General features: G+C 35.6%; 1 protein-coding gene across 1 annotated transcript in view; it reads left to right on the top strand.

Annotated features, from left to right (window-relative positions):
- MIB1 (mindbomb E3 ubiquitin protein ligase 1) overlaps nt 1-24328 on the top strand; it is a 152653-nt gene that overhangs the window by 46809 nt on the left and 81516 nt on the right. The window contains exons 6-11 of the mRNA XM_036767680.1: nt 4599-4803; nt 7321-7504; nt 9441-9585; nt 10589-10722; nt 14320-14427; nt 21392-21589. Coding sequence (XP_036623575.1) covers nt 4599-4803; nt 7321-7504; nt 9441-9585; nt 10589-10722; nt 14320-14427; nt 21392-21589 — 974 coding nt within the window. The remainder of the gene's footprint in view (nt 1-4598; nt 4804-7320; nt 7505-9440; nt 9586-10588; nt 10723-14319; nt 14428-21391; nt 21590-24328) is intronic.

Genomic DNA, 24328 nt, shown 5'->3' on the forward strand with positions numbered 1-24328 from the left:
ATGTAAACAAAACACTTCAACTTTAGTAAGTCCCTTGCATTTCTTTTTCTTGTTCTTTTTCTTGATTACCTTTTCATACTTCTCTTGAATCTTGTGTTTGGAAGTCACATTTTCTATTCAGCTCTGGTATCTTCATTGAGAAAGCTTGAAAGTCCTCTATTTTATTAAAAGTCCATATTTTACCTTGGAGCATGATACTCAGTTTTGCTGGGTAGGTGATTCTTGGTTTTAATCCTAGCTGCATTGACCTCTGGAATATTGTATTCCAAGCCCTTTGATCTCTTAATGTAGAAGCTGCTAGATCTTGTATTATCCTGATTGTGTTTCCACAATACTCAAATTGTTTCTTTCTGGCTGCTTGCAGTATTTTCTCCTTGATCTGGGAGCTCTGGAATTTGGCGACAATATTCCTAGGAGATTTCTTTTTGGGATCTATTTGAGGAGGCGATCAGTGGATTCTTTCATTTTCTATTTTGCCTAGACTATCATGGCAGTTCTCCTTGATAATTTCTTGAAAGATGATATCAGGCTCTTTTTTTGATCATGGCTTTCAGGTAGTCCAATAATTTTTAAATTATCTCTCCTGGATCTATTTTCCAGGTCAGTGGTTTTTCCAATGAGATATTTCACGTTGTCTTCCATTTTTTCCATTCCTTTGGTCCTGTTTTATAATATCCTGATTTCTCCTAAAGTCACTAGCTTCCACTTGTTCCAATCTAATTTTTAAGGTAGCATTTTCTTCAATGGTCTTTTGGACCTCCTTTTCCATTTGGCTAATTCTGCCTTTCAAGGCATTCTTCTCCTCATTGGCTTTTTGGAGCTCTTTTGTCATTTGAGTTAGTCTATTTTTTAAGGTGTTTTCTTCAGTATATTTTTCAGCATTTTTTTGGGTCTCCTTTAGCAAATCATTGACTTGTTTTTCATGGTTTTCTCGCATCCTTCTCATTTCTCTTCCCAATTTTTCCTCTACTTCTCTAACTTGCTTTTCCAAAACCTTTTTGAGCTCTTCCATGGCCTGAGACCAGTTCATGTTTTTCTTGGAGGGTTTTGTTGTAGGTTCTTTGACTTTGTTGACTTCTTCTGGCTGTGTGTTTTGGTCTTCTTTGTCACCAAAGAAAGAATCCAAAGTCTGAGACTGAATCTGGGTGCTGTTTTTGCTGCCTGGCCATATTCCCAGCCAACTAACTTGTTCCTTGAGTTTTTCAGCGGGGTATGACTGCTTGTAGAGTTAAGAGAACTATGTTCCAAGCCTGGGGGGATGCGCCAGCTCTGCCACACCAGCACTCCTCCTTCCCCAAGAACCACCAACCTAGACCACAACTCAGATCTTAAGCAGGCTCTTCACTCCTGCTGTGATCCGGCACTTAATTCCTCACACCAGGTGGGCCTGGGGCGGGAAGCAACTGCAGCTATAGTTCTGTAGCTGCCCCACCTCCTCTGCCCCCAGGGCTGTGGCCAAACCGTGAACTCCGTTTTAAACTCTGTCCCCAGCAGCTTTTCCCACTAACCTTCATACAGAATCTTATTCTTCAGCGGCCTGAAGTGGGTTGGCATCTTCCATCTTCTCTCTTGAAAGCCAGAAGCCAGAAGTGCCTGAAGTGACTTGAAGAGATTCTCAAAGAAAGTCTAAAGGAAGCAGAGCTTTCCCCTCTCCTGTTCTTACTGACTTTGCTTGTCTCTCATACAGGTGTGGGTATTGACTGACCTCCATCAGAGAGGCAAGAATCCCTTACCTGTGGACTTTGGGACTCAGATTACATAAGTAAATTGATCATCAATTAGTGTCACAAATGTCAGACTGTTTGAAACCCCTGAATTAGCCCATATTCTTAAGCATGGTTTTTGATAGTTCCTTATGTGGTATACTCATCTTTTTTTTTATTATTCAACAATAACAATTTATTTTCAGAACTTCATCATTTTTACAAAAAAAAAGGTATCAAAAACACATTCTGTACCAGTTTTCACAGAAGTAACCGATAAGTGAACTGGTGTTGGATGTAAGTATTAGACACAGGCTGTTTCCTTCCTGCTCATATGCATTCCAGTGGCCCCAGGTGTTTTGCTCTAGAGTTCCTGAAGAATAGCTTTTTGAAAACACCTGTCATTTTTGAGAGAATTGATTTGGTTTATCCAACAAAGTAAACACTTTCTGCTGTGTGGCTGTTTCTCTGAAAAACAAAACACTGTAATAATATATGGAATATGTATCTGTTTGGATCAGAACCAAATCTTTTGAGATCCCACCTACTTGAAAAATACTGATCAGAGAGACAACTGTAGGGCACATACCAGTTGTACATTTCATACTGTCAAAGGCAGCTACTATACTTTTTGTAGGAAATAGCATTTTATTCAGGTGCTGCCCAGGACCTGAATCATATCATGATTCCCATTCTCCTTTCTCATTAGCATCACAGTTCCCTTAAACAGCCATTCCATGGGGCCAAAAGGTTTATGCTTATGCTAGTCAGGCAGTAATATTGTGCAGATATTTCTGAATATACTATGACCCCTTGTTCTGGATCCTAAAAGTCAAAGAAACTGAGAAGTAAATAGTAGATGCTTAGAGAAAGAACATGCAACTGTGTTCTGGGCGTGGCGGGGGGGTGTGTGGTGGGACTTAAAATTTTTTTCTTGGCCTTCTTATCTCTAATCTATTCTTCCCAGTGCCAAATTATTGTTCCTAAAACACCATTCTGATGATATTTCAGTGGTTTCCTGTGATATTTAAAAAAATACCAAGTCAGTTATTGAAGGTCTTTCATAATTTATAACCTTTTCATAACCTTTCACGTTATTTATTTTGTGTTTACTTCCTTACATGCTTCTTCATTCCAGTCAAAGTATTCAGTTAGCTTTTGCTAACATTTAATCTCATCCATGTGCCCTTGAACGGGTTGTCCCCTTTGTTCTTAAAGCACTCAGTCTTCATGTTTTGCAATCCCTAGATTCCTTCAAAATGCAGCTCAGGTACTATCTCCTTCAGGGGATCTTTCCCAGTCCTCCCAGTTGTAAATGCTCTGTCTTTAAATTACTGTAAGATAGGTAACACTAGCACACAGGAGGGCTGCTAGCACAGGTTCATTCTTGATCTGGTCAGACAGGAAGACAGCTTTGGAGAAGGTAATAATCTTACTTTAGTCTTTTCACAAGTTTGTTGCTGATAATGGGAGCACCAACTCTTACAGCATTCCCTAATCGCACTTCTCGCAGGGGCCAGTGAGAAAGGGGGGCAACTACCCCTATGTCTCAATGGGGTCAGTAGAGACAAGCACAGTTTATGCACTCCCCCAAATCTCCTCAAGCCTAAATGGAGACCAGTTGAGGCAAACGAAGATTCCCCCAAGGGAATGTGGGCCAATCAAGGCACACACAGCATTCCAGCTTGTGCATTCAACTCTAAGAGTTCCTCACTCACTAACCAGTGGCCCACCTGCTTTATAGGGCAACAGACAAAGAAGGCATATTGCCAGCAATAGCTTCCAATTTTACGTTACCTCATCCTTGTATCACACTGCTCAGTTGCAGTGGATATTTATAGTTTGAGCACAGATGTTTATATTATTTATCATCATATAATGCTGCACTAGTGCAGTGGAGATATTTTGAACCATAGTCATGAGAACTCATATGTAATACCTGGGAACAAGAGATTGTTATGGCTGTGGATCCTGGAAAACTAAACTCTAAGATAAAGAATAACAAAAATCCACCTTACACACACTAAAATCTACCTTACACTAAAATTCACCTTACTTAAAATTGTATGACTTTGTATTTATCTTTATACATATTCACTGCGTCTCCTGAGTAAAATGTAAGCTTGTTAAGAGTTGAGACTATTTTTGTTTATGTCTTTGTATCCCTGGTGCCTGGGGTAGTTCCTTACAGCTAATGGGCAGTTAATATATTTGAATTGAACTCATTTGAGTCTAGTTACTTTTTTAAAAGTTGCAAAAGAAATTGTGTTTTGGGTTCTTTAGGGATACTTTTTTCAAAAATCTGAATTTACCAAGTAGACAAATGTGAAAAGAATTCACTAAGATTTCTTTAAAAAGTTAGCAAGAAGAATTCATCTGAATTATGTAGTAAAACTCTGTAAAACATGAACTTAAATCTTTACAGGAATATTTTTATTTTTGTTTTAAAATTTGGGTATACTTTCTTGGGAAAGAGAAGCAAAAAAATACCATCAGTGGAACAAATTCCATTAAGTGAATTATTTCCAATTAACTATATTTTGACTCATTACCCTATGGCCATCTACTTATTTCATTTTGCCAACGTAGAATAGCTTGTGTAATGTGTAAATTTAGGTAGCGAACTGTTTTTTTCTCTCTATAGTATAAGAAGTTTTAGTAAATCACATGATTTACTTGACCTTTTTGAAAAACAGGAAGATTAAATGTTTGATTCAAGCATCTCATATTTTAGCCTGAACTGATTTTGAGTTTGTACTTTTTAAAATACGAGACAAAAACCCCTTCAGTGGAGATAACAGCTAGAGTTGTTACTCTACAGAATCATGGTAACTATGCTTGTTATAATTCAGTGGTCATTTCTATGACTGCTCCCTTTTCTCCCCCCAATTGCAGGTGAGCAGAATGGTAACCGGAATCCTGGTGGACTACAGATTGGTGACCTAGTAAACATAGATCTTGATCTAGAAATTGTACAGTCTTTGCAACATGGGCATGGAGGATGGACTGATGGCATGTTTGAGACTTTAACTACAACTGGAACAGTTTGTGGCATTGATGAAGATCATGACATTGTAGTACAGTACCCAAGTGGCAATAGGTTGGTGATACTCAATTTTAGATAGTAACACACTTATACATACACATATACATATACATAAAAGTTAGAAAATAAAACGGATGTAACTAAAAAGCTTTTTAATGTAGAAACCAAGTAGAATTTAACTTAAAGTTTTCCACTTTAGGGGGAAAAATAAACCATAAGGAAATTCTGACTCTAACTGTGGCCTTGGGCAGGCCTCTTAACCTGTATGTACCCTAGGCAGCCCTCTAATACTATACATTACAAAGATGGTACTGACCTACATTGGTAGAGGAAGTTTCCTTATACTAGTGAAATTCCAGATCTAGTCCCTCTTTCTGTCCCTAAGGAAAATAGATTTTATAAGACTGACCAGGAACAAATGAAGCAGAGAAAGTGCTAGAAGTTGTATCATATCATTCAACACTGCCCTGAATAAGTGATGTACCTTTTTGTTTACATTTGGATATTATTAGAAAGGTAATAGGAATGTAATATTCAAAAATCAGAAAATAATTCTGTTTTGCTTGGCTTTGGTCAGGTCCTAAGAGTTTGAATATCTGATTTTGGCAGTCAAATTTTGAGAGATGTGATGATCCTAAGAGGATGTAGAAATGACTAAGAGAGTATTGAGAGAGATTAAATGGGCCTTGTAAAGAAATTGTGAAGTAAACTCAAGTTGTTTAACCATGACAATAATAATAAAACCAATTCCAGTGCCTTTTGTTCATTAAAAAGCAGTTATTTTATCTACCTATGCAGTAATTTGAAGAACCTTAATAATAAAAGAATAATAGCAAGACAGTGACTTGTCCCAGGAATGTTTCTTTCTGAACTCCATGGAAGAAGAAAGAGATTAATAATAATATTAGTAATACGAAGGGACGCTTAAAAACTGCTTTAAGGTTTGGGAAGTACTCTGTATAGATTCTCTCATTTGATCCTTGTAACAGCCCCATGAGGTAAGTACTGAAGATATTATCCCTATTTTGTAGATGAGTAAATGGAAGCTAAAAGGTTTAATGACATACCTAAGGTAACAGCCAGTATATGTGGTGGTTGGGGACAGGGAAGAGTCATTTTTTGAACCCAGCTCTTATGGACTCTAAGGCCAACATCCTATTGATTATGTTATGGATTATCATTATATTAAGGGTTATTCAAGTAGGATACTAGCCAGTTTCCTTCTTTTTCCTTATACAGGCAAAGGAATCTAGTTAAATGATTTAATTGATTATAGATAACAATGAATTACTGTAATAGGCTACTTAGGGAAGTTGTGGAATTTCCATTTCTGAAGGTATTTTTAAAATAAAATTGGTAGGCACAATGTTAATAGTTGCTTAAATTTTATATCATTATATATGTCATTTAATGCCAAAACAATACTCAGAAGTGTATACTTGTTAGCAATACTATCATAATTTTTTAGCATGGAAACAAGGCTAATGGGCTTGCTCAGTAATTGGCAAAGCTCCAAGTCAAACCTGTGCCTTCTGACTATAAATCTAATGTTATTACATTCTCTTGTGCTGCCTCCTTACATGGCTGTTAGCTTCTGGCATGGTTTGCCTTAAGAAGAGACTCTAGCATAGAATGACACTGGAGTTATTTTCTGGTTCTGATTTTTCTTAAGAACCATGTAAATACTTTGAGAAGAGACTCTCCCCTTCCCCTTTTTGGAAGGATACATTGAATACGTTGTAGTAAAATTTATTTTGCAATGAAGTATCAGTCTGACAGTAAGACAGGAGGGGTTTAGGGGTCAACATACTTTGTGTGCAAGCCACAAATTTTGTTCTGGTGAGTTTAAAAACCACACATACATTATTTTTCACTTTATAATTTTAGATTTTTTTCTTGCCTTATTCATGCTTGTTTTCCTCTTCTCAAATGTGGATAATAAAGAATTGTTATATATAGCATGTGCTACAAATCTTCTCAATAAAATTGTTAAAGATAGTCTAAAAGATTATTTTTTTTTTCCTTTTAAGCTTATATAAGCTTGTCACCACAAAATTGAATTATAGCTTTTTTGTTTTCCAAACTGCAGGCTGTTCATTTCTATATGCTGTTAAGGCACCATTACTTTTCCAGATCACTTAAGTATGTTTTTTTTTCCAGACAGAATTTTCAGTAACCTATTATATTGCTTTATGAATTTGCAGATGTATACTTTAGTTTGAATGCACTTTAAAATAATGGTCCTATTCTTTGAAAATTTGTAAATGAGGAAATATCATACATTGATTATGTATGTGTGTGAATGTGTACCCTGTATAATTATATATAAATTGATTACAGTGGATTGTATGCTCACAAATTGATTGTAAGATGATTTAAAAAGATTATTGCAGCAATTTATTTCTTTAAAAAAATTAAAATATTTTGCAAATATTTTGAAGATTGGCTTTAAGTTGGTGACATTTAAAAATATTTTCCTTCTTAGCAAATTAGTTGTTTAAAAAATAGTTCAACATGAAGAATTTTTTTTAAAGAATTAAATATAGTTTGCCACTCATTTTTATTTTACAGATGGACCTTCAATCCAGCCGTTCTCACTAAAGCTAATGTTGTCCGAAGTGGGGATGCTGCACAGGGTGCAGAAGGGGGTACTTCACAATTTCAAGTGGGTGACCTTGTTCAGGTTTGTTACGATCTAGAAAGAATTAAGCTTCTACAAAGAGGTCATGGTGAATGGGCAGAAGCTATGCTTCCTGTAAGTACATAAAAATGGGACATTTGATTAGGTGAACTTTTTTGTTTATATTTTATTTAGATTTGTAAGCAGATAAATTCTCAAAACCGCAACAGTGTAAAACTTCCCAGAGTTGGGTGAGCTATTATTTATTGAAAGCTGAGCCTTTAATTTTTTCAATTAAGAATTAATGAAGGGGGGAAGGCAAGGAAAATTAAAAAGTTAAATTTCCTTCCCAGAGACAGTTCATCTATTGCTTTACTTTCTAACAATAATAATAGCTCAACTTTATTCCCATTTTACGTAAAAGGAAACTGAAGCTTTGAGAGGTTAAGTGATTTGGTCACATTTATGCAATTACTGTAAGCATAAGGCAAGATTCAGACTTAGAATTCACAGACTATAGATTCCACCCCTTCCAGAGATGGTCAATAGAAAAGACAGAATTCCCTGTAGCCTGAGTTAGGCACTGAGTAAGAGCATTATTAATTGGCATTTCACATATAATTAATTGTATTTTTGAAAGGTTTTGTTTTGGGATCCTTTTTGTTATTATTTACAGTGAAAATTGTTGTCCTCTAAATTTTTTCTCTAGAGAGGCATTGTGGAGAATTAGAAGCCTGATGTAGACCCTGCTTTGTGACCCTTAAACAATTGCTTAGCCTCAATTGGACTTCAGTTTCCCTCCTAAAATGGGGATAAATGCTTGTCTAACAGGAGTGCTGGGAGGAAAGAATTTGGTAAACCTTAAGAGCTATAGAAATATGAGTTATGAAAATGATACTGCTTCCCTTTTGAGGCTGCAGCACTTAAATATTTTCTGTCATTCATAAGCATAATTTTTCAAGGTTCTAAAGCTTCATTTCTGGGGGCAGCTAATGTGGCGAAGTGAGTAGAGCACTGGCCCTGGAGTCAGGCAGACCTGAGCTCAAATCCGGCCTCAGACACTTGACATATGTACTAGCTTAGCTGTGTGGCCTTGGGCAAGTCACTTAACCACAATTGCCCTGCCTTCTCCCTCTCCAAAAACAAAACAAAACCAAAGCTTCATTTTTGATTTTAAAAATCAGCTGTATGCTAGAACTTCATTGTAAGTTCTGGTTTGAAAATGAGTTTTAACATGGGGCAAAACTGTTGTGTACACTGATATTTTATTGATTTGATGCAGTAGTTACTAGCTCTGCAGATGTACTCAGTGTTGTGGTGGTTTCTGAGGTGAAGAAACATTGACGGTTAACATGATGATGTTTCAAGACCTTGCCTCTCAGGAGAAGGCTTGCAGTGATTGTGATTTAGTGATTTTAGTAGTTATTTTATTTATCTATTTTATTAGAAGGTTTCTGCTGCCCCTTAAGTGTATTTTCACTTTAGACCTTTATTTGAAGATGAAATATTTTACATTAACTACTTAACAACATTAATTTCTGTAAGTGATAAATTAGCTTGAACACTTGCCTTATATGATGTCCTTGAAGAAAGATCTTATTTGCATAACTTGATTGTTGTTTATTGTGGGTTGGTTTTTGTTTTTGTTTTTTGGCTAATTGCCCTAATATAAAAGGTAGCTTGTAAGGAAGAGAAGGGGTAGTGCTGTCTTAGTTTAAAAAAAAAGTTCAGTGTATGATAAAGGGGAATTTTTATGAAAAATGATAGATTGAAAGTAAATAAATAAGTTGATTTTGTTAAATCTTTGTTTTCATTCTCTGTGAAGCTATTCAGTAATAATTCTGATTTTATTTCTTTAGTGAGAAATTTTAATAAAACTACAGGTACTAATTTCATATATTAGTACATTGTACTGTTTAGTTCACAGACATAGAACCTGCTTCAGCAGGATTAGCATTTTTTTCTTTGAGCTAGAAGCTAAAATCAGGTATCATTTAAAAATATTAATATGATAAATAATTTTGTAACAGTTATTTTATATGCAAAAATGTATGGCTGTCATGTCTTTAAGACCCTAGGCAAAGTTGGCCGTGTACAACAGATTTATTCAGACAGTGATTTAAAAGTAGAAGTTTGTGGAACATCTTGGACATATAATCCTGCAGCTGTTTCCAAGGTGGCATCAGCAGGATCAGCTATTAGCAATGCATCTGGTGGTATGTACTTTTAAAAAATATATGGTTTATTTTTTAAATGTCTTTGAGGACAAGGTATAATTTTAATTATAAATAAGTTATATAAAAAGTTTGGATGACCTACTGTGTTATTTTATAGTGCGCTCAATTTTTGTTTCTGTTGTTTTAATTAGATAGTTTGCTTCAAGCTGGAGCAAATCGTCCTCTGTCAGTGATAAGTAAATAAAAGAAGTAGATGGAAGGAGTATAGTAATGTTTGCGGTGTCTTTCCATTTTTCCTCTACTTGCTTTCCTTTTCAGCAATTGTATCTAAGAATGGGTAGCATAGGGCTTTTTGATGGTGAGCACCTATAGTGGCTGACAGCTATTTTTGTTCAGATTGGCAGGAATGAGGATTGCCTGTGAAAATAGCTTATGGAAGTGGTAACCCTGTCACTGGTTATGCCTTATTCTGATTAAAACAAAGCAGACAGTAACTTTAAAAATATATCATTAGGATTTAGGATTTTAGTCTCAACTAAAAAAAGATTAAGTGCCATTTTTACAAAAACTTAATATATGTGAAACATAGAATTCCTAAGACTTTAGTGGGGCTAGCTATAAAACCTGTTGTGCTAGAAAGTCAAAGTTGGGATAATTATTTTCATTTTGTCAAATACCAATCTTTTAGCAATGTGGAGAAAAATTTGATTTTCAATGTGAATTCCATCATAGTATGTCAGTACATAATATCTTTGTTATGAATACTAATTTTTGAATTGCCTTTACTCTGCACATCTGTTTCCAAATTCATGAAACACTGATGATTTTGAAGAAACACATAGTACTGGTTTCTGCAGTTTACCATAATTTCAGGTAGTATAATTATGGTTTATATGATAAATTATTTGTAATATAGTACAAAAGAAAATAGTTTGAAACATAATAATTCTAGAAGTAAAACATAGGAAAACATGTCTTTTAATATTCTAAATTCTGAATTCCATCATTTTCCTATAACCACAATTTCACTTTATATTTTCAGAGAGACTGTCTCAACTCTTGAAGAAACTGTTTGAAACTCAAGAGTCTGGGGACCTTAATGAAGAATTAGTTAAAGCTGCTGCTAATGGAGATGTTGCTAAAGTAGAAGATTTGTTAAAGAGACCAGATGTTGACGTGAGCATTTGTAATTTATAAATGTCTCCAGACTTAACAACCTTTTCACTTTCAAATGTTTGTTTCCTTTTGGGGAAATTTAATATCAATTTTTCTCTTACAAAATTAAAAGTTTGACCTAGGTTTCCCTTTATTTATGTTAAACAGCTTGTTATTCTTATTTTTAAAGGGATTGATAAGCTTTCTCAGCTTATTTTGTATGAAAACTGTCAAGCTAAATTCTTTTGATAGTGTATGTATGCATATATATAATTGTATATAAAGTATATATGCATATAGAATCACTATTATCTCATTGTCAGTAGGACATATACTTTGAGGTTTTTTTCCATGTATTTTCCCTGAATCAAGCTATATACTCTCAAGTCCCTTTTGTCACCAAAAACCCATATATGCAAAATAACTAGCTTAGGTTAAAGGTGAATTCTTTGACATTTGATAACAATGAAATGGACATTTGGGGATTAACTTTTGAGAATTTGGCCTTATTAGCATCATACTGTGACTGTTTTTACAAAGTCTTTATGATCAAGGAGACGTCATTGCAACTTAAGGCTCTGTTCTTCCTATGCAAAGATATGTCCTTGTTCCTACTCAAAAGAAGCAGGATAGTTAAAAAGGTGGGGGTGGGGAGAGGATTGGTATAGTATTACATATTCAGAGGGTATACCCATGTGAAGAAAGGGGAAAGAAGCATGGTGGAGAGCATTTGGATGAAACTAAATGGAGGGAGAATCAAAAGTGATTATATCCTTGGAGTATAGAAGACAGGGACAGAAAGAGAAAATAGAAGAGGAGTTTGGGAAACAGATCACTAGTGTGACTAAGAGGCATGATCTAGTAGTAATGGTGAGGAACTTTAGTTATTTGGATTTTTGAGGCTTTCTCTTTCTACCAAAAGTGAAGTAGCTTATAATTTCTTGATTTGCCTTTATGATAGTTTTATCCTTTAAAAAATGAAGAAGGAATCAATAATAGGAAATTCTATTCCGCATCTGATTCTCACTAACAGGGTGGTACTGATTGCTGGGGTGGAAATAAAGGGAACCACCGGAGGAACTAAACACTCCTCCTACGGTTTTTGATAGAGGAGAGGAAATCCAGAAATAGTCTTATGTGCACCTTAGGATTTGGAAAAGCAGATTTCAAAAGATTCAGAGAAAAAATAGGTAGAATTTCATGGACTAAAATTTTTAAGGGGAAGAACCACTGAGGTTCTTTCCAGCTCTTAAATTCTTTTAACATAAGGCATCATCAGGACTCTGATGTTTTCCAAAAAGCAAAATATCAACTTGCTCATAGAAATAAAGTAATTGTAGTTTTCAAATCTTGCCTTTTAAGGTCTCATCAAACAGTTATAGGTATAGACCAGGCATGTACAACCCATGGCCCACCAAAAATGTAAAGGATGTTTTCCTCTACACTTTTTGTGGGCAGCCCGAAATCCTTTGTCGTGCACCGGCTGTACAGGCCTGGTATAGACCCATAGTTCCCAATTTTTTCAGGTAGAACACCTATTTAACTTAAAAAGAATTTCAGATTTTCCACATAATGGTAGTTATAGTAGATGAGACAGTGTATGTAAAATTGTTTGCAAATGTTAATTTATAAGTGATCAGTTATTTATACTACTAACATCCATTGAGAAAATAGACTAAATTCCAGTGACTGTATTCTCTTCTCCCTTTCACTATAACATAATCCAGTTCCACTGTGATATTTTAATTTAATCCAGTTAAAATGTACATCTCCATAAGAAGGGCCTCATGAAATCTTAGTAAACAACTCAGATGGCCTACTTTAGGAGGGGCATCTTGTCCAAAGACAATGTCATACTTTATTCCTAAAGGGGCAAGAAATTTCTTTTCCATTTAAGAAAAAAGGAAGAAGTGTTAATATAAAATGTTTACAAAAACTCCATTACAAATATTCTATATTCTTATGGAGCTAAATAAATAAATAAATGACTGTACTTGAGGCATATGTGCAATCTGGTATCTCTTGTAGTAGCTCCTTGGTCCTCTAGGGGTCCTCATCCTACTGTTTGGGAGTATAGCCATTAGGTGAGATTAGGTTAGTGGTGATGGCAAATGATAAAAATCATTCATTGTATTTGTTATGACACCATTGAATCTCTTAAATTTAAGGGAGAGAGAGAAGTTTTGTAAACACTTTGAATTCCCCTAGTTCAATACTTATATGAATTTACCTCTTACTAATTCATAACTACAAAGAATACCCCTTTGTGCATCATAATTGGATTCTTTTGGTGGCTTCTTAGAAAAGTATATAATTCCTTCATTTCTATAGTCACAGTATAAAGAATAGTGATGAGGGGGAATTGTAGCTGCTTGTTGTTTGTTTAAGGTTTAGGGAATGATAGCAGTTACAAGTGGCAGTAAGAGGCAGAGACTATCATAATAGTTTTCTCTTGGTCACAGACCTGTGCTATGGTGCCTCAGTGAGTGATTCTTGGGAATTTGCTGTTTAAGCAGACATAATTGATTCTTAACCTTACTAAACTTTTCATAGGTAGCTGTCACAAAGATGCAGTTGCCTATAAAGGAAGTTAGGCAGCATGACCCTTCTTGTAGTATTTGTGACAACAAAGCCAGTGGTTTTCTGCAAGGTAAACTCAGTTTGCTTGCCTGTAAACTGTGTTGGCTTTCAGTAGAATATTCCTGTGAAACATAGTTGGGTGTTTTCCCCCTCTCTTTTCTTTCCTCCTGTTTTTCTAGAGCTTATTTATAACTTAAACCACTTTGTAATAGAAGGCAATGGGAAAATACAGTTTGTTCTTCAGCCAAGTTCTTTAGCATGTTGTATCTGTTTGCTAAAGTGAGATATACCTGTACATTTTACCTGTTCCAACCTCCTTCTAATGCAAAACTAGCCAAAAGCAGTCAGTAGACATCTATTAAGTATTGACTGTGAACCTGTCACTGTGCTAAAAAAAAGCAACTCCCTGCTGTGCTATCAAATTTTTGTTGGTTTTGTTGCTTTTGAAGAAGGTATTGATTTCAGATTCTAGAAGTGAACATGCATGGGAACAGAATCTCAGCCCCCATTATTCTTGATATTATTATGGCCAGACCAGCATGATGTGGTAGATCTACATCTCAGACTGTTTTTTGTGAAAAATTTTCTATTGAGTCCATTTGAAAACTTCAAGAAAATTTTTTACTCTTAAACTTAGTAACTATCAACAAAAGCTTATTCAAATAAACCAGAAAAGATGAGACTTGAAAATATGAATTCTGTTGTTTGCGGTTTGTTTCAGAAATTTGTAAAATAACAAATTTATAAAAAGACAAATATTCTATTTACTTCCATGACCGTGGAGGAACTTTCTGATAGAAACATAGCTCAGATTTAATAATACAAATGGAAAAATAAGGTTAGTATCAAAAACTTTGCTTTATACTCTATACACACTGAATTTGTGGCCATTAAGAAAAGAATTAGCTCGTCTTATTACAGATATATCACAGAAGATAACTGACATTTTAGAATTTTAGAGACGATTGCATATAACATCTTTTTGGTATTTAGAGTTATGCTTCGATATCCTAACATTTATTTTATTTTGTTTTTCAGGTAAATGGGCAATGTGCTGGGCACACTGCCATGCAAGCTGCTAGTCAGAATGGACATGTTGACATTTTAAAACTGCTTTTGAAACAAAATGTGGATGTAGAAGCAGAGGTAATTAAATAACTAGTCTCAACAAAAATATAAGCACATGTGAGATAAGGTTATAGTTGAAATATAGTTGAATTATATGCTCCTGTTCCTGTAGCTATATTAATTTTATTTTTAATTTTCACCTCAGGGCCATCAGTACTTTTTTGATTTTTTTTAAAAAGTCAAGTCAGTAAATATTTATTAAGTGCCTCCCTGTGCTAAGTGCTAGGCATACAAAGATTCCTCCTCTCATCCCCTAAAAAACCCCACAAAAAACAGTTCCTGCTCTCAAGAAGCTCACAGTCTTATGGGACTTGGGGGGGGGGCGCGCGGGGGAAGGAAGTGTAATCATATGAATAGCTGTGTACAATAAACAAGATATATGCCAGATAAATTTGAGATAATCTTAGATGCAAAGCACTAAGAGCAAGGAAAACTAGGAAAGAAATAATCCTAGCATTTATGTAGTTCTTCAAGCTTTGCAAAGTGCTTCACTGGTGTTAACTCATTTGATCCTTACAACAACCCTGTGAGGTAGGTGATATTATTATCCTCATTTTACAGGTAGGGAAACAGAGACACAGAGAAGTTGGAACTTGGCCAGGGTCGCACAGCTAGTGTCTGACGTAGGATCCAAATTCAGGTCTTCCTGACTCCTTAAGTCCCACAATAACCACTGGGCTATTTGAGAACCACAAGAGAACCTTCTTTGAACCTTTTCAGATTAGGTGAGGAAATGAAGACGTAGAACAGGGGGATAGGCTTGTTCTCTATGTAGTTCTTGTTTTCTTCAGTAACAATGGATGAGTATATTAAGAAGTAGAATAAATGCTAATTGCATGCCCATCTTCTGAGATTTACCGGCTGGTCAGAAGGAAATTCATTGATATTGGTGTGACTCTTTATGATGGAGCCTGGAGTTCACTATCACTAGTTAGCCCCAAACTGCTCCAAACGTGAGAGCCTTCCAGCATTTGAGTGACAAGCTCAGTGGGTATCTTTTTATTCCACATTATTGTTCCCTTCCATTAGCAGAGATTGAAGGTAGTGTGTACCAAATATCATATCTGTTTAGTTTATTATAACTTTAGGTAAGTTTATCTCTAGAAATTTTTTGTCCAGATATGACTTCTGCTTATTGTGATGGAAAAGAGAATGACTTTGTTTTTGTCATTATCACCTTTCTTCCTGCTTAAATCATGTTGACCTGTGTTGGCCTGGATAATTTTTTCTAGGCTCATTTAGTAACGAGTCATCATTTTCTTTATCGTTTGGTATAATTTAGGTTATTTCAACACCTTGTTTAAAGAGCAGTATCATTTAAGTAAGTGCTTTCCTTGCAGCAGCTTTACTTTTTGAATGTAAAACTGCTGTTATGTTAATAATGAAAAATAAATCTGTAGTGCCTTAAAAATGGGAATGCGCATCCCACTTCTTACAGGTTTTGCTGTCATCTTTAGCTAAAAAAGTGTCACTTTTTTTCTGGGGGATTATAATGGTGATGCAAACATTGATTGCCTTGAATTGGGAGATACAGCTCCTGTTGCTTCATATTGTTCCTTTGTAATACTATTATTTTTTGATAGTTGTACATACAGTGTGAGTTTACTTTAGTAATAGTCATCTTTTTCATTTTTTCATTAATGTGTAAACCTAGTGATTTTTTTTATGGTGATTGTAAAGATATTTAAAATAGCTTCAGTTTTAACTAAGAAGAGGATTGCATTATTTCATTTTGATCTGGGGTGTGAGGTAAGAATCTTTATAGATAAGACTCTCAAGTTTAATTTGAGTAGTGCCAAAGTGGATAAAAAACCTTGCTTTTTCAGCTAATAATATAAAAGGCAGAAAAGCTGAGTTCCTTTTATGCTTGTTTTTTTTTTAAAGATTAAGTAAAGATTTGTCTGATTTTTAATTATGTTATTAAGACTGGCAGCATAGAGGCTTTTGACAAATTTTTATATGCTGTCAGGCTTGGAGTTTTTGAATGTTGTGGGTGATGGTGCCTGATGTGCTTTCCTTTTATTTATATGAACAGAAAGTGATGAGGGGCTGAGGTGTATCCTGTGGTTTTGAAGATAAAGAGAACAGTCGGCATAGTTCTTTTAAATTTTTTTTAATGGAGTCTCAAATACAGACTGAATTGGTTAGCTACTATTAAAGCAAAGGCAATGAGTGGGAGTAAAGTTAACTCTATGAGAAATGGTATAGAATGATATCTCACTGTAGGAAATCTGAAGTTATTAGGAGAGAAAAGGAATGTGTGGCATTGTCTTAAGGGGTCCCTCTTTAGCATTTTCGGTTTTTTTTTCCTTTGGAAATGTGCTAGAGGCAATAGAACAGATATGACACACACAAAAAGAAAAAAATGTATAATGTTATTTAAAAAATCTAAAATATTCTTTAATAGTAAAATTTAAAAAACAACAAATTTTCACCAAAACAAATAGTTTCATATTATTAAAAATATTTTTCTTTGTCTAGGTTATAAGCATTATTTTTTTAACCATTAATTGAACAACATTATAACATTTTTAATTTTGTGAAAAATATATTTTTGCATTTTTGTAATTCCTATGAACTTGTTAAGTCTATTAATTATAAGAAGCGACATTATCAACAACCCAATAAAAATATCTTGAGATTTTGTCTACCTTTTTGGTTTATTTAATGTAGTCACCTAGGTTTATAGCATTGGACTGTCTTTAACTCTTTCCTTTTATATCTAATCACTTGCTGTTTTGTTTTTATTTTGTTTCTCCATTTTGTCTTTATGATTGAGCATTTAGCATGGGGGCCTAGCATGTGTAGTAGGCACTGAATAAATGTTTGCTCTTTGCTGAATTAAAGTGTCTAACTTTTAACCTTTTACACTTTCCATATAATATTGGTTACCATTTAAAAATTTTAATTTGGTTTGGGAAATAGTATTAGTAAACCAAATAATTTGGTAAATTTAAAATTTTGAGGGGTCGGTTATAGAATGATTATTCTTTGCTATTTCTCTTTAGGGAAAATTCAAAGACCTATACTGGGAAATTGTTTGTCTCTTGGAATTTACCTTTCCTTTTCAGTACAGTAAGATTTCATATTATTTTCCTTTTAATATATAGGTAAAGCTGTTGTGGAGACTGAAAAGATAGCTTAGCTGTATAAGTCTACTAATTTTGGACCCATCAAATTGTTGATATCTCTCATAAATGAAGTGAAAGCGGTACTAATTCTGATACAAAGTAAGGTGGGACAAAAACGTATAGTCTAGCCTTTAAAAAAAAAACCTTTGATTAGGTTCTAGTACTGTTTAGGACACAAAACTGAGTTGCTGTAAGAGTGTAGCAGTTATATACATATTAATGAGAACTTAATTCCAGAAACAGATTTTATTATGTAGTTCCTGATCATAAATAGATTTTGAGCTAGAAGGGATGTTAGAGATGAATCTAAACTCCTTCTTTTCCTGTTGAGGAAACAGGCTCAGAGAAGTGACTTGATCAGGGTCCTTCAGGTAGCAGTTGTATGGCCTGGATCTGAGCATTCTGTAAATTCTGCACATCACATGTACATGAACCCTGGTGCTTTTTCTCATGGGCCTGAGAGACTAGGTAGGAATCTATAAGCAAACTTATGATATTATAGTACCTTAAGATTTTCAAAGTGCTTTCCTCTTGTAGCAACCCTATGAGGGAGAGATAGAAAGTATTATTTTCATTTTATAGAATAGAAAACAGGGTCAGAGAGATTATAATATACTCAAAGGTATATAACTAGTAAGTGTAGTGAATGCCAGGGCCAGGATTCAAGCCTGGGTTTCTCCTGACTTTGCATTCAGCACCCTTTCCTGTTTGTGATATTGCCTCACATTTATATATCAGTTTTGGATTTACAAATTTTTATCCGTAACACCATGTTTACTTTTCATCTTACATAAATTACTATAAAACAAAATAGTAATGATAATTGGATAAGAGAAGACCAGGCTAAATTCTGTATGATATTTGAGGTAGGAAAAGGCCATTAGTGATCAGGTAGGAGATATGAGGAAGACTTCCTTGAGAAGGGGGGATTTGAGGTGGATTCTAAAGAATGGACAGGAATTCATTCTTTTTGTAAAGGATGGGGACTAAAAAAGGACCATGGATTTGGCAACTAGTTGGTCATTGGTGAACCATGGGACAGAAATTGTAGTTGGCAGAGGGGTTGAAAGTGAAGGAAATAGTTTTAACTGGCTTGTTTAAGAACTTGGGCAGGGAAAGGAAGGAATGAGATGGGTCAGTAGCTGAATGAAGGAGGAAGGAGCAACAGAAGACTTTGAGGACTGGAGGTTTTTTTTGTTTTGTTTAGCATGTTTGTAGGCATGTTTTAAGAAGTCAGTGGAGATGAAGAGACTGGATGAGATAAATAGTAACTGTTGGAGCACAATCTTTAAAGGAATGGCACTGAATGGAATCGATGGTACAAGTATACATACTCTTAGCAAGAACATTGGCACTTCTTCCTCTCAGGTAGAGGGGAATAGAAATGTGATGTTGAGGAGGCCTCTGCTGAGCGGCCTCAGACTTGGTGAAAGTAGGAGACACAATCATCTGCTAAATGCGTGGAGTGTGGGATTGCATTTTTAGAGATGGGAAGAAACAGGGGTTTGGGACAATTGCTGTGAGCTAGGGAGTCAGCAAGAGTATAACAGAAGGATTTCTGAATGGAGTGAGAATCCAGGAGTACTGTATTGGGTCTGAAACTCATCTACAGAGATTGTACGTAGTGTGAGAATGCAAAAAAAGTTTTAAGATTTTAAATTCTTGAATATTAGATTAAGGGAAATTATGATGTTGGGGTTATATCCCTAATTTCTCGAGGGTGACCCCTTAGAAAGCAATTATTGTTCTTTCTTCCATGTTGTTGTGTGACCTAATATTGACCTTTATATTTATACCTGGAGAATTTGAAGCGACTACTCAGGAAAGCAATAGAAATTATAAAAGGTTTGGGAAGAAGTAAAGTCAGTAAGGCAGTCTCTCTAAGTCTGAGGAGCTAGAAAAAGAAACTTGGTTGTAGTCTTCTAGCACTTTGCAAATAATATTGCATCCTCACAACAACACTGAGAGGTCCTGTTACCATCCCCATTTTTCCGATGAGAAAACTGAGACACAGAGAGGATAAATGACTTGCCCAAGATCACTCAGCTATTCAGCGTCTGAGGCCAGATTTGAATTTAGGTCTTCTGACTCCAGGCTTAGTGTATCTACTGTACCACCTAGCCCCCTATACTAAATTAAGTATTTCAATCTTCAGTAAGTTAGCAGTCTTTATGAAGCATTTATTGTGTCTCAGGCACTATGCTGGGCATTGAGATAAGAATGCAAAGAACAAAATACCTACTTGCCAAAGAGCTTACATTCTAATGGGGACATAACAAGTACATAGATAGATATAAATAAACATAAAGTTAACATACAAACTTAATCATGGTTGTTAAGTATAGGGTGGTTTGCATGGCTCTACAATAGGGTCAATAAGGTACTAGCATTAGAGTCAATAAGAGAGGCTTCATGCAAAAAAATGATGCTTATACTGTGTCTTAAGAAAAGAGTGGTACTCTGAGATGGAGGTAAGAAGGCATTGGGCATGGCTAGCATAAAAGCAAAGAGAGATGGAGGGTCATGTGTAGAATTAGAAAGGCCATTTTGGTTGGATTGTGTAATGTACATGGAGGCTGGAAAAATGGATTGAGGCCAAGTTGTGAGGGGTCTTAAAAGCTAAATAGAAGAGTTGATATTTGATCCTAGTGGCATAGGAAGCCACTCATGTTAGTTGAATAGAGGAGTGGCAGTCAAATCTGTGCTTAAGGAGAATTCTAGGATGGTCTGAGTGGACAAAGACTTGAGGCAGGGAGACCAACTAAAAGACTGTTACAACAAACTAGGCAAGAGGTGATGAGAGGACTTGAACTGGGGGTGGGGTGGGGCGGTAGTTGTATGAGCAGAGAGAACAGTAAGATGATAGGTATGTTGGGAAGGTAGAAAAACAGCAAGATTTTGCAACTGAATGGATGCATGGGCTGAAGGGAGAGTTAAGAGTCCAGGACAATGTTTGGTTACTGTTGGTTACTGGGTGATCTGACTTGGTGTTGCCTTATGTCTTGGGAGTGAAAAGAGAAAATACCCTCATTAGATGGAAGTAAAGATTGAGAAAGTACCAAGCTATGTGCCTCAGTATTTGCTGTTCAAATTTGTGACATAGGAGTATAAATGTACTGTGCCGGAAATGTCTCTCTCCATCCATATCTAGTAGGGAAACTGAGGCTTCTTTTTGACATGTATCTTATCATTTATGCTTTCCTTTTAAGTGATCCATTCTAAGGTAGAAAATTTTAGTCTTACAAATAGATAACATTGGGCTCGGTGAGTTCATTGTAGAATGATTCTACTTTACAAGAGGATTCATTGAGTTTTTATTTAAAGTTTCTGTACTGTACTTTAAAAATTTTAATTTTATGCTCGGTTTTTCATTATTATTTAATGTGAGGTGCTATTCATATTTTTCCTCTGAAATTGTATAATAGATGGTATGGTATTTAGTGCTTTTAAAATGCTTTTTTTAAAAAAAATACCTTTTATCCAATAATGATCATTTTTTCCTGAATGTATCTAAGATCATTAGGACAGCATTTTAAAATATGATTCTTTGGGGTTTTGCTATATAGCATGTTATAGGTTTGATATCCTAAAATACCTAAAGTAGGCAGGAAAAAAATAAGGCATTGTTTTTATGCTTTGTAAAAAGATATAGCCTTTTACTGTAAACATACAGTGTCTGTCTCTAGTCACCCTTTTATATTTGAAATTTGGTTATCAAAATTAGAGTCTGGTTTAGGACATAGTGACACTTCATTTTCATTTGTAAGCCATTATTGTCTTACTCTTTAGCAAATTTTAATCATTTTGCTCTGTAGAAATGTTTGCAGACTTATTTATTTTTTAATGTTTAGGATAAAGATGGAGATAGAGCTGTTCACCATGCAGCTTTTGGAGATGAAGGTGCTGTCATAGAAGTGCTACACAGAGGTAGTGCAGATTTGAATGCTCGAAACAAACGCAGACAGACTCCACTTCATATTGCTGTGAATAAAGGTCACCTTCAAGTTGTGAAGACATTACTGGACTTTGGCTGTCATCCAAGTCTTCAGGTAAAATCGATTTTAAAACGTTTCCTTAGGTATAGTTAATCACTTTATGAAGATCTTATCTTAGATTCTAGTAGTAAATAACCTATTCTTATAAGATTTATTTCTATAAAGCTTTAGAAAAGTGTGAAATGGAAATAGAATGAGGAATACATAATTGGCAAATTGTCTTAGAATATAGTATTTCTCTATCTTAGAATATATTGTTTCTCTTAGGATATATTAGCAGAAGGCATAGAGTAAGTTTGCTGAGGTTTTTTGAAAAGTATTTAAAACCTTGCATCTTTTATCAAGCTCTGCTTCTTATTTTGATTAGTAATGTGATTTATGAAAATGAATTCAGGACCTCTCAGCACTGGGCTCTTGTAGGGTCCTGTTCTTCATGGTGGAGTACATATGTGCCTCTGTCATTGCCTTCCCATAGTACCCAGAGTATAAAGGTTTTTGGTCCAGCAACATATAATTATTCTCTATCACATCTGGCTGCTACCAACTCTGGTTCTGAGATGCTTTAGTCCTTGGGATACTATGAATAGGAATTTCCCAAGGATTAAAGTTCATTCTCAAGTCCCTAACCTTTTGTGTTCAGAAAAAGGTGAAAACTGTTACCTGTTTTTTTTTTTTTTAATGACTCTCATTTAAAGAATGGCCCAAACCCAGCAGGTTGAACCAGTGGATTCTTCCTGAATCTCTTGAGACCCATTGAGGGTCTCATTGAAGACATGTCCATATCCTCCAATTGGAGATGCATTAAAAGTGCCAAATAAAATCTCACTCCCTCTAAGAACATCAAATTTGTCAGTGAAGTATCCTGATCATCCTACTTGTATTCAGGTTTTTCTTATAAAACCACTTCAGCTCTTGGTTGTTCTTTTTATAGCATCACACCCTCTACTCATTGTTTTCATAGTGGGGATTTCTCCAGAGAGAGGACTAGAAAGAACTAATTTTTTTCCTTCTGATTCTTTTCTTGTTTTCGATGAACCTTTTTGCATTTTCCTTGCCTTTTTCAGATTCAGACCTTAACTAAAATTCATATTCTTCTTATAAAATGCATTAGCTTCCTTCCTTTGACTTTTATTTATAGCTACAACTAAAATTGTCACATTGGCAGTTCCACTTTGGTTCTTGTTTTCTGTTTCTTTGGTAAACAGATGGGAAAAAAAGAAAATGAGGTTTTTGGACCATCGTTGCGTGTCATAGGGATTTACCCTACGTTGTGGTGTTGTTGCTGTTTTTTAAAGAGAAGAGGAAAGGGATAAACATTTAGATAGTGCCTCCTTTGTGCCAAGCACTGTGCTGAATGTTTCATCTTCACAAATACCGTGTGAAGTAGGTGTTGTAGTTGTCTCCATTTTATAGTTGATGAAACTGGGGCAAACAAAGGTTAAGTGACCTGCCCAGGACCAATCGGTCAGCTAGTAAGTGAGCCCAGGTTTGAACTTAGGTCTTTCTGACCCCCGGCAGGCAGTATGTACATTGCACCATCTACCTGCATGCCTCAGAGTGTTTATCTTAATTTGTCAAATTTAAGAAAAGTCATTTAATCGAGGGGTTTAGTCTTCCCCTACTGAAATGTCAAAATATGAATCGAACACTTAATATTATAACTCTGAGCATTTAGAATAATAATAATAGATAATTTATATTGAACTTTAAAGTTCGCAGAACTCTTTACAGATATTTCATTTGTTTATTGTAACAGCTCTGTGATGTATTTGGTGTTATTATCCCTATTTTGCAAATGAGGAAATTGAAACTCAGAGAGGATAAATGACTGGCCCTGTTCCATACAGCTAGTAAGTGGGTGAAGCTGAATTATTAATAAAGTAAAAATAAATGACACATATATATAACCTTCCCAGCCCACTACCCATTATCCCAGAGTTACTGAGCCCTCCCTGTCTCTCTAAGCAAACGCTTATTTAGCCCAGGGGCAGTCACCTCTCTTCTGGTGGATAGTAGAGTGCGTCCACATTTCCCAGCATGGTTGTAGTCTTTCCTAAGACCATTGGTTGGTACCAAAGGTGAAGTCTTGGACCATTTTCAGAAAAGCTTCATCCTCCAACCTGCTGAGAAAATGGAAAGAAAAGGGAAAGGATTCAGTGGTTCCCTACCTCCAGGAAGGAGGAGGAAAATGGAAGAGACTTTCATTCATTTTCTTGACAATGATATTCTTTTCTGCCAGGACTTGGCAGAATAAATAAATAAATCATTTTTGTCTTTTTTCTAAATACAGTTGTGAGACCTTTGGGAGAGATTGGTGGCCACTGTTGCTGAGGGCAGTTGAGTCTCAGTTGGTCACACTTATGCACGCATACCAAAACCCCTTTCCCCCACTACTAAAGTGACAAAAAGGGGTGCCTGCAGGAAAGGGGCAGAGGAGAAGAGGGATTGAAATTGAAGAAACCTTCTGAAGTGAAGGTGCTGCAGTGGTCCTGGCTACTGCTGGGTTAAAGCCCCGAATTGCAGTTCATTGTGGTGTAGAGCTGGGCCCTCCCTTCTGGGCTTTGGTGACCTCTTTCCTGGGGCCTGATTTAGGTTACTGAAAGTCTCTGGCTGCTATTTTGGGCCTACAAGACTCCAGCAGGGACATGGATAATAGATGCCCCTAAACGTTTAAAAAAAAAAAAGTTACTTAGAGGTTAAGTGACCTTTCTAGGGTCACACAGTCGTGTGTCAGAGCTGGTAATTAAACCCATATCATCTTGGCTCCAAGGCAAACCCTATAGTCATATTCTC

This window comes from Trichosurus vulpecula, chromosome 1 (assembly GCF_011100635.1).
Source record: "Trichosurus vulpecula isolate mTriVul1 chromosome 1, mTriVul1.pri, whole genome shotgun sequence".
In the NCBI taxonomy this organism is placed as follows: Eukaryota; Metazoa; Chordata; class Mammalia; order Diprotodontia; family Phalangeridae; genus Trichosurus; species Trichosurus vulpecula.